This window comes from Macaca mulatta, chromosome 7 (assembly GCF_049350105.2).
Source record: "Macaca mulatta isolate MMU2019108-1 chromosome 7, T2T-MMU8v2.0, whole genome shotgun sequence".
In the NCBI taxonomy this organism is placed as follows: Eukaryota; Metazoa; Chordata; class Mammalia; order Primates; family Cercopithecidae; genus Macaca; species Macaca mulatta.
The window spans coordinates 142,139,536-142,154,732 of record NC_133412.1 but is presented as its reverse complement, the minus strand read 5'-3'; the positions used below and the strand labels follow the sequence as shown (position 1 = coordinate 142,154,732).

Here is a 15,197-nt window from a genome sequence, read left to right as displayed (position 1 = left end):
GGCCTTTCTTCTTGTTCAGTGGCCCATCCCTTAGCCTGTGTCCTTGAACCCATACGGTTCTATCTCCGCAAGAACTTCGTGCTGTCCCTCAACTTTCCTTTCCCTTTTTTTTTCTTTTCTAGACAGAGTCTGGCTCTGTCACCCAGGCTGGAGTGCAGTGGCCCAATCATGGCTCATTGCAGCCTCGACTTTCCAGGCTCTAGTGATCCTCCCACCTCAGCCTCCCAAGCAGCTGGGACCACAGGTGCACTCCACCACGCCCAGCTAATTTTTAGTATTTTTGGTAGAGATGGGTTTTTACCATGTTCCTGAGCTCAATCGATCCACTTCCCTTGGCTGTCCAAAGTTCTAGGACTACAGGCATGAGCCACTCCACCTGGCTCCCTCAGCTTTCTTTTGCTTACATTTTCAACTTTTTCCTCTTAACCGAATTCTTCTTCTCAAACAGCTCACATTTTCCAGTTTTAAAAGAAATCCTCCTTTGATATCAGTACTCACCTCTAGCTATTGCCCCTCTAGCTACTTCTTTTTCCCTTCTATATTCACTGTCTCCATTTATTCACTCCTAATGTCTCTTTAAACTTACAGCTTTCACCACTGTGCCAAAATTCCACTGGCCAAGGTCACCAATTAATTTTCAACTGTCATATCCAAGAACACTGTTTAGGCCTTACTTTCCAGACTTTTTAAATATATCTGATATTGCCAATTCCTCTTACTTTGAAACCTTAACTCCTTTGACCTCCACAACATCATATACTCCAGGCCCTCCTCATTCCTGGATGACCATTTTCTTTGTCTCCTTCAGGGGTTTTTGTTCTTTGCTGTCGCTAAGTGTTGCTCTTTGGGGTTCTGCCCTCTTCTCATCTCCACCTGGGCATTCTTCATGGGTGGTCTCCTGGTGTTAATATCATCCATATGCAGATGACTCTCAACTCTGTTTTGCCTGAGGTCAGGGCTATGCAGTCAAACTGCTTGCTGGACAATGGAATCTGGACATTCTAAGAGCACTCCAAATTCAATGGGTTCAAACTCAATCCATGATTCTGTTCCCAAATATTTTCCTCTTCTGTTCTATCTCAATTGGTCGTAGTGCCACCATTCACCAGATCACCTAAACTATAAACTCATGATTAAAGCAGGATTGCTCAGCCTCAGCACTCTTGATATTTTGGGCTGGTTAATTCTTTCCTTCCTTCCTTCCTTCCTTCCTTCCTTCCTTCCTTCCTTCCTTCCTTCCTTCTTTCTTTCTTTTCTTGTCTGGACAGGGTGTTGCTCTGTCACCCAGGCTGGAATGCAATGGTGCAACCATGGCTCACTGCAGTCCTGACCTCCCGGGCTCAAGCAATCATCCTGCCTCAGCCCCCCATGTAGCTGAGACTACAGATTCACACCACCACGGCCAGCTAATTTTTGTATTTTTGGTAAAGATGGGTTTTTGCCACATTGCCCAGGCTGGTCTTGAACTCCTCACCTCAAGCAATCCACCCGCCTCAGCTTCCCAAAGGGTTGGGATTACAGGCATGAACCATCATGCCTGGCCTGGATAATTCTTTGTTGTGGGGATGCTGTCCTATGCATTGTAGAATGTTTAGCAGCATTCCCAACCTGCATCCACTGGACACCAGTAGGAACCCACCAGCTGTGATAACCCAAAATTACTCCAGACATCAACAAATATCCCTTGTGAGACAGAGCTGTTAAAATATCCTAGGGTTGAGAACCACTGGGGTTAAAGGCATGGGTCTGGGAGTCACATATATTGGTGCCATTTTGGACTAGTTACTACCTCTCTGAGCCTCAGTTTGTTTTCTCTATAAGACAGACACAACTCTTACCTCATAGGAGGAACTTAATATAGGTAAAGTGCATAGCATCTCTCAACAAAAACACTTCTCTTTTCTCCACAATCCTAGGTCTTTCAGTTTTATCTCTTAAGTATTTCTGGTCTCTCCACACTTTTCCATTTCGACCTGGATTATTGCAACAGCTTTGCAACTGGTGTCAAAGCTTCCAGCCAGCCTTGCTCCCTTTAGATCCACACTCCACCTGGCACATGAGGCCTTCATGGTCTGGCTGCTGTGCACCTCTTCTAGCCCCATCTCTTGCCCCTCCCAGCGTTGGATTTCTAGTCCAGCCACGTTGAGATGCTAGACATTCCTTTGTATACCATGCAGTTTCCTGTCCCTGTGCATTAACTTGTGCTCATCTTTCCTTCTGGAATAACTTCCTACACTCTTTATCTGGCTGACTCTCATTCTTTAAGGTTCACTTAAGTTTCACCTCCTCCAAAAAGTTAAGCCTGGAGCCTCCTTTCCCACGGGGTTCAGTGTCCCTCCTCTGTTCCAACAGTACCCTTGTCAGATCTCTCTCCTTGCATCTAGCTCATGACATCATGTTTTTGTTTCTGTGTCTGTCTGCTGGGCTGTGTGTGACGGGGACTATGGCTTTTTCATCTCTATATACGTGCCATCTAGTACATTCCCTGATACGCAGATGGTGCTCAGCAAATATTTATTGAGTGAATAAATGGATACAGCACTACCATTACCCTCTGTGTTAGGTTTAGAGCCATAGTTTAGAAGTGGTGATAAAATAGTCCATAAATCAGCTGTCTCTGTGGCTCAGAAGCAGCGTTTCCTCAGCCAGGGGCTTTTGGAAGGCACAGTGCTGAAGGGTAACACTCACATGAATGTGTGTGGTTGACGAATGATGCAGCCAGTGACACCACCCGATATCTGCTTACAACAGCAGCAGCGGCTCTTCTGAGAAGCAGGGGGCATTTTCTTCACCTTTTCCATGGCTGGCCTTTCAGGTATCCACCATCAGCCTGGAGAGAAGGTAGAGGACAAAATCCAGCCCATAATTCAGGGCCTTTCCTGTCAGTGAACTTCTTCATCTAGCTCCTCCACTCACCTCTGAATTGACATATTTGCATTTCTAAATTTAAATTTAAATTTTTGCAGTTGATGCAGCCATTCATTCTACAAATACAGTCACAAATACAGTCCTCCCTTGGTATTGGCAGGGTATTGGTTTCAGTATCCCCGTGGATACCAAAATCTGAGGATGCTCAAGTCCCTCACAGTCAGCCCGGGTATCTGCAGGTTCTGAAGCCTGTGGATATAAAGGGCCAAATGCATATATGTATGTATATATTTTGAGACAGTCTTGTTTTGTCACCCGGGCTGGAGTGCAGTGGTGAAAACGCACCTCACTGCAACCTCGACCTCCCAGGCTCAAGTGATTCTCCCGCCTCAGCTTCCCAAGTAGCTGGGACTACAGACGTGTACTACTACGCCCGGCTAATTTTTGTATTTTTAGTAAGGATAGAGCTTTGCCATGTTGGCCAGGCTGGTCTCAAACTCCTGGGCTCAAGCAATCCGCCCGCCTCAGCCTTTCAAAGTGATGGGATTACAGGCGTGAGCCACTGCCACCGCGGCCAGCCTCAAATCCATAAATTAAGCTCTACTGTGTGCTGGGTGCTGGGGTGGAAGGCTGGCACAGCTGTTGTTCACAATACAGTGCATAACGTAGGAGAGGTTTATTTGCTACTGTTCTTCGACCCAGGATCCCATAGAGAAGCCTGCCAGAACGCGAGGCCTGCTCCTTCCCGGGCATTAGCGCTTTTATACTCTGCTCTTACTAAGCGCAGGGAAAGGAGTCCTGGCAGGTGGCAAGCAGAAGTTAGAGCTATTTAGTCACTCCCGCCCTCCGTCCTCCTCCAATGACAATAAGGTTTTGTTTGTCAGGCATAAGGTTACAGGATTGGCCTGTGGAGTTCAGAAGCTCTTTCCGCGCTCGGCTCTTTGAGCCTCAGTTTCCCCACCTGTCAGGTGTGTGTATGTGGGAGGGGGGCACGGAGTAGATCTACCTAGATCACTTGGGGCCGTCTCTTCCAGTTTTGGGGGAATGTCGGGGTGTCTGTGAGGGGGAGGGAGGACTCCGCCACGCGAAGGTAGTTTTAGCCGCAGCAGCCAGCCAAGTGTGCCCGCGGAGACCGGCAGGGAATTCCAGGAGGCCCCTCTGTGGAGAGGTCCCCAGAGCCCGAGGGCGAGCTGGAAGGGTTCCTGCGGCGAGGCGGGAATGCTCGGTAGCCTCTGAGAGCAGTTCGCTGGCGAGAAACCCGGCTCCTGCAGGGCAGGGATCAGCCGGGTCGCGCCTTGTAGGGTGGGGTGGGGTGGGGCGGGGCCAGGGGAGGGCGGTGGAGTCATGAAATTCCCAAGAAATTCCTTTCCATTGCCCCACCCCGCCCCCTTTCCTAGGGTGCCGACCTGTCCAGACCAAGGTTCCCTGGAAAAGAAAAAATGCATGCTCTTCGGGTTTCCTCGCGTCCCTTCTCCAGCCCCCTCCCACCCCGGGATTTGGAGCGCGCGTGGGAGCGCAATAACGGTGGCGGGGAACGGGTCCAATCCCGGCGGCTCCTGGGGCTCCCGAGCGCCCTGCCACTCAGTCCCCCAGCTCAGGGAGGCGTCTCCCGGCTTCGGTCCCTTTCAGCTTAAGCTGGCGTCACATGAACCGCGGGGGAATGGGCACCGCGGGAGTGGGCGGGGGTGTGCGCGCTGGGAGGGGGCCGCCCAGTCCACCTATATGCGCCGCAGCCTGGCTGACGGATGCCAGGAATTCCCAATGAGAGGCGATGGGGGGAAGTTTGGGCAACTCGGCCTGGCCAATGGAGAGCCTCGGGAGGGCTCTGCCCCTTCCCCCCGCCCCCGCCCGCCTCGGCTCCCGCAGCGCAAGTGTGTCCGCCTAGCTCAGTGTGCGTGGAGATTAGGTCCAAGCGCCCGCCCGGAGGCAGGCAGTCCGCGAGCCCAGCCGCCGCTGTCGCCGCCAGTAGCAGCCTTCGCCAGCAGCGCCGCGGCGGAACCGGGCGCAGGGGAGCGAGCCCGGCCCCGCCAGCCCAGCCCAGACCTACTCCCTCCCCACGCCAGGGCAGACGCCGTTGCTCAGAGAGAAGGTGGAGGAAGAAATCCAGCCCCTAGCACGCGCGCACCATCATGGACCATTATGATTCTCAGCAAACCAACGATTACATGCAGCCAGAAGAGGACTGGGACCGGGACCTGCTCCTGGACCCGGCCTGGGAGAAGCAGCAGAGAAAGGTTAGCAGCTGCCCCCGCCCACCGCAGCCCCCAGCCCCGACCAGCTCTGCCCACCGGGCTCTAGGATCCGGGCTCTGAACCGGTTCCGGGCGCGCACGGGAGGGGGCGGGGGCGGCGCGGCCGCTGCGAGGTGGGGTGTTGGGTTACAGGCGCCTGGCGGAAGCGGGAGCGCCCCTGCCCCGGAGCCCGCGAACGCTGGGCCGTATCGCGGGGAGGTGGCGCCGCCGGCGGGCAGGTCTCCTTGGGGGTCCGTGGTCCAGGCCACCCTGCGGCTGCTGCAACCATCCCCGCGTGGGCTGTGCGCGGGGGCGGTGCTCCTCAGGCTGGGGCTGAGACCCCGGCTCGGGGCTGCTTGCCCCGGATCGATTTTCCCTTTTTTCCGCCCCCGGCCACCTCTCCATATGGCGCGCGGTGGCAGCGCCACTTCCTGGGCCGCCCTGGGTTCAACCTGAGTGGCGGGCCGCCCGGGACCCTGCGGCCCCCCAGGCCGAGGGGAGACCACCGGAGAGATCGGCGGCCGCCTCCGGATCTGCCTAGAGAAGGACCAGCTGGAGTGCGGCTGGGGCCGAGAAAACTGGGGGGCGTACGCTGGCTCCCCCGCGGGCCTGGTGGAGGCGGGGTCAGCACGGCAGACCGTTTTATTGCTTAACTCAGTGGGTTGGTAGCTGTAAGACCCACATGGGCTTGCGTCTACGTCCTGCCCCTCCGACCCCGGGGAAAGGTGGGCAGCTCCGTTCGAGTTGAGGGGCTCCAGAACGAGGGTCTGTCTTAGGGGATATTTGGGGCCAGTCACTGGGGATCCCTACTTAGCCACAGAGCTGCTTCCCAGGCAGGCGCGGTGTGCCGGGTGCGCGCCCCGCCATGGGAGCTGGGCTCGCAGCTGGGCTCGGAGCTGGCGATGGGACTCGGGCACAGTGGCCAGTGGCAGGAAGAGGTCAGAAACCACTCGTAGTGGTGGGGGGAGGGCGCCTCAACCCTGCCGCTGCTTCCTGCCTGCGCGGTGAGCCCGTGCCCCCAGGCGGCCACGTACCCTGAATACCCCTTTCCCTCCCCCCGCTCCCGGCTGCCCGCTTCCATCCGGTCCCTCCCCGTTTCATACCCTCCCTCCCCACCCCACCCCCCCGGCTGATCTGGGAATGGGGTTTGGGGTGGGGGGGACAGGATGGCGCGTCCCTTTGGATAGTGCGGTTAGGGCTGGGCTTGAGGGAGAACGCTCATGTCCAAAAATGGTAACATTCATTCCCTTTTTTAAACTTAAAAGGGGGGTAGTTTATAGAGCCGACTGAAGTTTTTTTTTTCAGCCAAAGGCATCCTGTATTAGCTCACTCAGGAATCCTAGGCCCTGAAACCGAGCCCTTTTACTCACTTCATCAGACAGGCAGAGGTAATCTAAAACACACACAATGGGCTTCCTCAAAGCAGGACGACCTAGGCCACAGTGCCCAACGCCTATATGCAGGGCTGGGCCCTATACAGCGACATCGGTCATCTACATCGGACACGGGAAGGTCCCCTGACTTCGAACTGATTTCTTTGTAATGTGCCAGTTGCTTAAACTCCCCCTTTTCCTGTCATCTTCCTAGTAAGAGCTGAGGACTGGGGGAGCTGCAGACAGTCCCCCACTCACTTGCCTAATTTCCTGGGACCGTGGGTGCTGTGGGTGGAACTGAAAAGTGAGTGGGTAATTTGGAGATCCCTATGGCGCACCAGGCAGAAGGCTCTTTAATAATTTCAGGGTGAAGCCTTCTTGCGAATGGATTTTAAATTAGAAGTGAGGTTAGGATGGTGGACTGGGGTCTTCCTTGGGGTTTAGAAGCAAAGAGAAATCCCTGCTTAGGGAGCACCTGCTTCGTGCATGGGAGGGGCAGGAGTAACAGAGCTGCCCAGGAACTAGGCCCCAGGAACTGCCCAGGAAAAGGACTGTGAGACCAAGTTCCTGGGGGACAGACACTGAGCACTGGCCTGAACATAGTATTTAATATTTCTGAATGAATGAATATATTAAACGCAGTTGGGGAGAAGAATATAGATTCCCAGGGCTCTGACCTGGGTGGCAGTGGGTGTGCCCCAGGCCTTTGGGCAGCCAGCTAGGAAGAGGTGGTCTGGGAAATTGGGTTATCCTGGAGGCAAACTCAGCAGTGCCAAGAGCTGGCATTTGCTGATATGTGCCAGGCACGCACAAGGATGAGGAAACCAGGGCCAGAGAGGGGAAGTAACTAGCTCCAAGTCCAGACTGGTGTTTGGTGGGACTGGGGTGCAGCCATGTTTGGGACAGGCACCTTCCCCTCACTTGTCCCTCCTTGGCAAGGGGGGCAGGAAAGCTGGGCCTGGCAGCCAGAGCCAGAGCATCTTGGAACCAGGAGAGCGGACACGTGCTTTGGGCGGGGTTGATGGAGGGGCCACACAGAAGGAGCTCTGGGCCTGACTCTGAAGATTCAGATCCACATTTTTTTGTTTCCTGTTAATTCTCTAGATTATCTTTCGTGGGCCTCAGTGTGCAGAATTTCTGGCCTGCCTAGTTCTCAGCAGGTTGATATTAAGGAGGTAGTATTACAGGTGAGGGATAAGACTTAAGGTAAACATGTTGCTTTTGACACTCTTTCTACTGACTGGGAGGCGGGGTTTGTGTGGGACCAGAGTCCACAAGTGGACAGAGGCTGATGGTTCCAGAGGAGGCAGTGAGTGAGTGTGAGGAAGGGAAGAGGGGGACACAGTGTAAAGGGATACAAAGGTCACCTGGTAGAAGGCAGAAGACCCTCTTTTTAGCTTTGGTGCAGCCATGGCTATTTGTGAGACTTTGGGCAAGTCTTTCCATTTCATTGAGCTTTTATTATTAGATCATTCAGCAAATACTTTGTGAGCACTCATTCTGGGCCAGACACAGTTCCAGGTATTAGGGATGGGGCACTGAGCAAGACAGACCAAGCTCCCGTTCTCGTGGCACTTTCATTAGGTTTCCTCCTCTGTAAATGGGATGCACTTCTGCCCACGGAGCCCTCAGGACTCTTCCGGGGAATCAGGTTAAATGACGCATTGAGAAATGCTTCCTTGGTGAAAGTATGGCCTGATGTGGATGCAGGGAGAAGTCTGTGCAGGCAGGAGGCATGACTCAAGGAGCTGCACTGGCTTGGCCGAGGCTTGTCCCTCTTTCAAAGAATGCTTCGGTGCGGAGTTCATGGGCTGGTCGCCATGCCTCCAGACACAAAGTGCAGTTATCTTCCAGATAGAGCACGTGGATTAGAGGCACTCCTCTCCTTTTCCAGCTTTCATAATCTTCCTGGTCTTTGAGGCTGGGCTCTGAAGTTGCTTTTCCTAGGAGCTGCTGTTATTTTCAGGGTGACTGCGGCCCCCAGTTTTCTCCCTTATGTAATTTTGCTCATGTTCTTAGGTGTATGTGTGTACCTAGTGTAGGTCAAGTTGGAGAGAGCATCAACTTGGAGTAGGATCCTGGCTCTATTATTTTCAGGCTTGTGACCTTGGGCAAGTTCCTCTCCGAGTCTCCAATTCCCTACTTATAAAAAAGAGCTAATACCCACCTTGCTGGCTTGATGAGAACAGATATGTAAAATGGTAGCTTCTGCTGTTAAATTTTATTTTCTCTCTTCCTTCTCAAGTCCTGAAGATTCTGGTTTAATGTGTGTTTCTACAGGTGCCAGCCTGCGGCCTTTTACATGTAGGAACTTAATCAATACTTGTTGAGCTAATGGATGTTGAAACAGAGAGGCAGTGTTGGCAGGTGAAAAGAGGTGGTTGTGAATAAGGCCCACATCTCCATTCAGCAGACAGGTGAGGGTAGGTCACAGGAAGAGGGGACATGTTGTTTGCACTTCCTTCTGGACAGCTAGGCCATTGCAGGAGCTAGCCAAGGCCACCAGTCAAGGTGGAGGACTACAGAGAGGGGAGGATCTGCTGTAAAAGAGTTTACCTGGGGAGAGATGGGACATCCAAAACCAGGGTGATGCCTTGTAGAAATAAAACCAGAAAGAGGAGAGGATTGGCTGTCCTCCCCATTCTTAGGCCCCTCCCTGTTCTGCACTCCTTCCAGCTTCACCCCATGCAGTGTCCGTGGAGGCAGGGACCCAGCCTGTCCTGTTCTCTGCTGAATTCCTAGTGCTGAGCACAGGGGCAGGCCTGCTGTAGGTGGCCTGATCTAGAACTGTCTCTGAAAAATGGAATAAATGGCATCATGCGTGGCTCCCAACTTCAGGCTTGGGGGCGGGGAAGGCAATGAAATGCTTTCTGTTCAGATAACCACCTATCCTGGGGCTGTCCCAGACTCTGCAGATAAATGTGTGCTGGGTGCACCGCGAGTCCAAATCTTGGTCCCTTTGTTGACTGTTGAGATCTTGGCAAGTCAGTTTACCTGCTGTGTGCCTGATGATATCAATGGGGAAATGGGGATAATAATAGTTCTTGCTTGATAGAGTTGTGTGAAGGTTTAAATGAAGCAATGTATGTAGGGATTTAGCATAGCACCTAGCATATAGTGAGTGCTCAGTAAATGTTATTTGGAGGAACCAGAATTTCTATGGTCTTTACCCAATAGGCTTTGAGATAAGCCATAGTATATAAACCCATCTTTGCAGGAGCCAAGGTTGTTTAGGGGTGTACGGGAGTTGCGTTGTCCTTGACGTCTGACCTTAACCTCTGTGATGGCTCAATCTCTTCACCTGTGGAATAAGGTAGTCTTCCTTGCCTACCGTACTCCCTGGGTATGGGGATGAAGGGTAGATGTTAAAGTACTTAAAAAACAAACAAACAACCCCACCATGTCAGCTTATATAGGGAAAATGGCCACACAGTAGGAATTCCCTGTAAGTGATTTAACTCTGGATGTCTTCAGGCTGAGGCATTCCTTTTTTTTTTTTTTTTTTTTTGAGACTGAGTCTGGCTCTGTTGCCCAGGCTGGAGTGCAGTGGCCGGATCTCAGCTCACTGCAAGCTCCGCCTCCCGGGTTTACGCCATTCTCCTGCCTCAGCCTCCGGAGTAGCTGGGACCACAGGCGCCCGCCACCTCGCCCGGCTAGTTTTTTGTATTTTTTAGTAGAGACGGGGTTTCACCGTGTTAGCCAGGATGGTCTCGATCTCCTGACCTTGTGATCCGCCCGTCTCAGCCTCCCAAAGTGCTGGGATTACAGGCTTGAGCCACCGTGCCCGGCTGGCATTCCTTTTTTTAAGATGGAGTCTTGCTTTGTCACCCAGGCTGGAGTGCAGTGGCATGATCTCGGCTTATTGCTACCTCCATCTCCCAGGTTCAAGCAATTCCCCGGCCTCAGCCTCCCTAGTAGCTGGGATTACAGGCAGGCACTACCACACCTGGCTAATTTTTGTATTTTTAGTAGAGATGGGGTTTCTCCATGTTGGCCAGGCTGGTCTTGATCTCCTGACCTCATGGTCTGCCAGCCTTGGACTCCCAAAGTGCTGGGATTACAGGCATGAGCCATCGCCCCTGGCCCGGGCTGAGGCATTCTTTGGGCCCCACCCATACCTCCCAGCAGTGAACCCAGCCCTGCTTTATCTGAGCATCTGATGTGTCTCCTTCTCCAAACCTTGCCCCATTGGTTGGCGAAGTGATTGACAAAGCCTGAGGAGAGGTGGACTGGGGAATAGGGCTGCAGAGGCCAGCTGGCCTCAGACCAGGCAGGTGGGGGCTGCTTCTGGCTGCCACCCAGGCTGCGGTAAGACAGGCAGGTGTGAGGAGGCCTGGTGAGCCCTGAGAACCAGATTTTCCAGTTTTGAGAAATGGTGGTACTCTGAGGGGCTGCTGAAGTCGCCGGACACTGGAGTTTGGTTTGGAGGAGAATGAGGCTAGCAGCTCCTGTCAGATGCATGGCTACCACCTTCTCAAGAGGAAGAGGAGGAACCTCCCTCCCTTCAGTCTGACTTCCTGGGGAGGTGCTGCAGGCTCTGCAGGCTGTGTTGGACTTGGACACCCCTTTTCATCTGCTTGAGGAAGGCCTGGGGCTGGGCACCTGGCTGGGGCCATAAACCATCAGTCTGGCTCAAAGACTTGTCACACAAGACCTGGGGGCCTGGAACCAGGGTGGGGCAGCCGGAGCCTGAGATGTGGCCTAGTCACAGATGTGCTACGGCGGGTCTCTGGGAAAGAGCCCAGCCCTTAATAGGGTGAGAATATGGATGGTTCCTCCTCATGGAGGCAATCAGTAGATGTTCATTAAACCCCTGTTAGGTATCAGATGCTCTGCTTGCTGTGTGGAGTGTGGAAATGATGGTTTAGGTAGACAGGGAACCAGAAAGATGGGGAATTGCAATAGGCTCTGCCAATAATGGCCATTGGCAGAAGCTTGTGGAATAGGAGCTGCATCTCAAAGGAAGGCGGTTCTGCTGGGAGCCTTACTTTTCTCTGGCTTTTCAGCTGCATGTATGTGTGCGTGCGTTTGTGTGCATGTGTGTGTGATGTAGAACAGAGGTGGGGAGAGGGGAGATGCCTGAAAGGGCAGAGAGCAACAGTGACTATCCTGCTGGGGAACACCCCCTCCTATTACTCTCCCTTATCATTCTTCTATTATAGTTTTAAATTTGTGTTTTATAGAGATGGGGGTTTCGCCATGTTGCCCAGGCTGATCTTGAACTCTTGGCCTCAAGTGATCCTCCTGCCTCAGCCTCCCAAAGTGCTGGGATTATAGGCGTGAGCCACTATGCCTAGCTTCATTGTTCTTTTCCATTTGTTTTGCCCCTCCCAGAGCTGACCTCTCACCTTTCTGCGAGAGGTGGCCAGGCCATCTGGACAGGTCACAGACCAGATTCTCAAGGCCACACCTCTGTACAGATATTGTTGGGATCATTCCAGCCAGTTAATCCCACCTGAGCTGCCTCCATGTGTAACCCACCTATGGTTTTCCTGGACTTGGTATGGAGCCAAAGCGCACCTTCTCCACCGGCCCTGCTTTTATGCCCTCTTTAGAGTACACAGAGAGGTGTTGGTAGGCCATGTCTCTGCAAGAGGGGCCTGTGGGTTGACCTGAGTTACTCACCATGGACACTGGTGGGGTCCTGGAACCCACCAACTGAGTTGGTTTGGGCAGTTCTAGTCTGCACCTCCCCGGAGAGGTCACGGCAGAGAGGCCGGGGCAGAGGAAACCCGCTGAGCCTGCTTCCTTAGTTCTGGCAGATGGGTCAGCCCCCACTGCACTCATGATTCAGTTTAGCCCAGGGTTCTGGCTCCATCTCCCGAGGTGCCAGTGCAAGTGGCCTCCTAAGTACTGTTTGGCCAAACCTGGCTCTGACTGAGGCAAGGAGCCTTAGGAGTGGTGGGGACAGGAGACATAGTAAACCAGGGCTCAGAGCCACCCTGGAACCCCTCCTTCTTCCTTCTTCATGCATGACCAAGGTTTCTGTATTCATCCATTCTCACGCTTCTAATAAAGACATACCCAAGACTGGGTAATTTATAAAGCAAAGAGGTTTCATTGACTCACAGTTCAGCATGGCTGTGGAGGCCTCAGGAAATTTAAAATCATGGCGGAAGGGGAAGCAAACATGTCCTTCTTCACATGGCAGCAGGATGGAGAAGTGCAGAGCGAAGGTGGGGAAAAGCCCCTTATAAAACCATTGTATCTTGTGAGAACTCACTATCATGAGAACAGCATGTGGGTAACCACCCCCGTGATTCAATTACCTCCCACCGGGTCCCTCCCATGACACGTGGGGATTATGGGAGCTACAATTGAAGATGAGGTTTGGGTGGGAACACAGCCAAACCATACCTGTTTCCCACCTATCCCCAGGCTGGGCATCAAGTCCAGGCTCCCAGGAATCCATCCTTCTCAGCAGATGGGGGGAAACGCATGGAGAGGGTTGCTCAGGCTCTCCCTTCCCTGCCTTTCTTGCTTTCCCTCCTTTCATGTCGTCCCAGAGGGTTATCTGGCGGGTGAGTCTGGTTATCTGGGCATGGTGAGTCTGGTCTAGTGATGGGCAGGCCCCAAAGCTGTGTGTGGCAACATTCATGACCCCAGCTGGCCCCTTCTGCATGCACCATTCTGCCATGAAGTTAACAAAATTCCTTTTCTCGTAATAATTCTAGTGGCTCCCCTTTTTGAGCACATGGTAATTATCAGCAACTGTTCTAAGGACTCTACATGCATGAGCGCATCTAACCCTGTGAGATGGATCCTCCTGTTATCCCATTTTGCAGATGAGAGAGCTGGCTCGGAGAAGCTGCAGAACTCCTTCAGGCCCACACAGCCAGCAAGTGGTGGAGCTGGGATCTGAAGCCAGGCAGTCGGGCTCCAGCATTTGCACTTCTTCTCAACTTTGCTCTGCTGCTTATACAACAAATGCTTGCGTGGGTAGAACACTTAGCCCAAGACGCACATATACAAACAAAACCCTGGTGATGGAAATGTTCTGGAATTGGATAGTAGTGGTGGTTTAACAGCCTCACAAATATACCTGAAACCACTGGATTGTACGTTTTAAAATGGTGACTTTTATGCCATGGAATTTTTAAAAACCTAAGAAATTTTTAGCTAATATAAAGAAGAAAATACAATTGCTTGTCATCCCACCTCCCAGAGGTAAACAAGCATTCACAGGATTTCTGATGGCTTCTGCCATCCTTGTCCCTCTTCCCTCATTTGTGTGTCCCCTTCTCTGTCATGCCCAGTGTTTAGAGCCGGGGTCCAGGTTCATGATGAGTGAGAGGAGCCTGGAAGAGGAAGACAAGGGCGGGAGCTTTTGTAGAAAGCGGGATGAAGGATGTGGCTCTTTCCTTGGAAACTGACCAGAATAGATCATAGATACGCACAGGCAAACAGAAGACTGGGTGGGATGGGGAGAGGGTGGCCTTCATTTTCCAAGTCTCAGTCCAAGGGGAAAATTCCTTCCCAATCTCTGTCTGTAAACCCTGTTGGCCTGGGATTGCTTCTCTCCGTGTGCTCTCCCCAGGGCTGGCAGGGTGGAGTCCACGTGAGGCAGCTTTCCTTAGGGTTGTAGGCAGGGGAAGGGGAGGGCAGGGTCAGGCTGCCCCCCAAAGGAGGCAGCTGCACCACTCTTGGAGGTTGCCTAGCAATCGTGGGGAAAGGTGACCTGGCCCACTACAGAGGTGGGAGGAGAATAAAAGGCAGCCGAGGATGGAAATCGGGCATACATTGCAGAGGATGCTGTTCCCCTGGAAACTGCCTCCTTGGTCCTTGGCTACAGCAGGGGTGGGGATCTGTTCTCCATTAAGAGGGAGTGGAGTCTTCCCTAGGCCTGTCACCCACAGGTCAGGGCTGGGGGACCTAGGGAAACCCTTCTTGCACATGGAGTATATGTCAGATGCGTATGTCAGTGGCTGCATTTAACGCTGACAACAGCCTTGTAAGATATGTGGGATGATGACACTTCATAGATGAAGATCCTGAGCTTCGAGATAGAGAACAACATGCTCACGGCCACACAGTTAGAGAGGCCTGGAAATGAAGGTGCTGGTACCCTTCACCCTTAAAGGGAACCATTCATTTTGGTTCAAAGCATTTCATAAGCCCAAGGTTCTCGGAGGTAAATGTAAACACTGACCACCCCCTGGGGAGGGAAGAGACGATGAGGGAAGGCTGGAAAGGTGTGTTACCTGTTTTCTATCAACCAACCAACCAGCCAGCCAGTATTTATTAACAGTGTCTTGGTTTTCCAAATAAGCACAAAGCCTAATAGTTCACACTGATTAAAGGCTGAATGGTTTGGATTACCTCCACCTGTCAAACAACTCTTTGGGGAAGGGACTGTTAGTTTTCTTGGTACAGACAGGGAAATGGAAGCCCAGAGAGGTTAAGTAACTTGCCCAAGATTAGGCAGATTGACCTCAGAACTCGGCTCTTAACCAGAAGTACAGACACACTCTTTGCTATTAGGAGTTTATGTTTGAATTGGGAGGCAAGGCTTATATAGAATTGAAATAAGAGGACAACTCATTGTGGCACATTTTTGACATTTATGCTTCCATGTGTGGCTTTCTCTCCAGTAATCATGGTGAGCAAACTTGTGAGGTCTTATCCCCATTTTACATGCAGGGAAAGTAAGGCTCAGAAAGGTTAAGCGACTTTACCTGGCTTTCTGTAGCCTGGAAGTAGAGTTGGTTTTCAATCCAGGTCTTTGA

At 52.4% G+C, this 15,197-nt stretch overlaps 1 protein-coding gene and 2 long non-coding RNA genes across 42 annotated transcripts in view; 2 read left to right on the top strand and 1 right to left on the bottom strand.

Annotated features, from left to right (window-relative positions):
- The window catches only part of LOC144330343 (uncharacterized), a 52,602-nt gene extending 47,403 nt beyond the window's left edge, over positions 1-5,199 (bottom strand). Inside the window, exons 1-2 of the long non-coding RNA XR_013396410.1 lie at positions 5,157-5,199; positions 2,689-2,830 (exon numbers count right to left, since the gene is read on the bottom strand). This is a non-coding gene — a long non-coding RNA (uncharacterized LOC144330343). The remainder of the gene's footprint in view (positions 1-2,688; positions 2,831-5,156) is intronic.
- ACTN1 (actinin alpha 1) overlaps positions 4,757-15,197 on the top strand; it is a 107,600-nt gene continuing 97,159 nt past the window's right edge. For 25 of the 40 annotated variants that reach the window (XR_013396376.1, XR_013396374.1, XR_013396375.1 and 22 more), the window contains exon 1: positions 4,757-5,102. Coding sequence is in view for 21 of the 40 variants with exons in the window: in XM_077941262.1 (XP_077797388.1) it covers positions 4,998-5,102 (105 nt within the window). In the remaining 19 variants the exon portion in view is untranslated. Of the gene's footprint in view, positions 5,160-5,229; positions 6,037-6,493; positions 6,685-15,197 lie in introns of those variants that run through there. The other 15 variants (XM_077941259.1, XM_077941254.1, XM_077941245.1 and 12 more) reach the window with 8 other exon arrangements.
- Positions 7,469-13,608, top strand: LOC144330344 (uncharacterized). The gene is made up of 2 exons (XR_013396411.1): positions 7,469-7,677; positions 10,247-13,608. It is a non-coding gene; the product is annotated as an uncharacterized LOC144330344 (long non-coding RNA).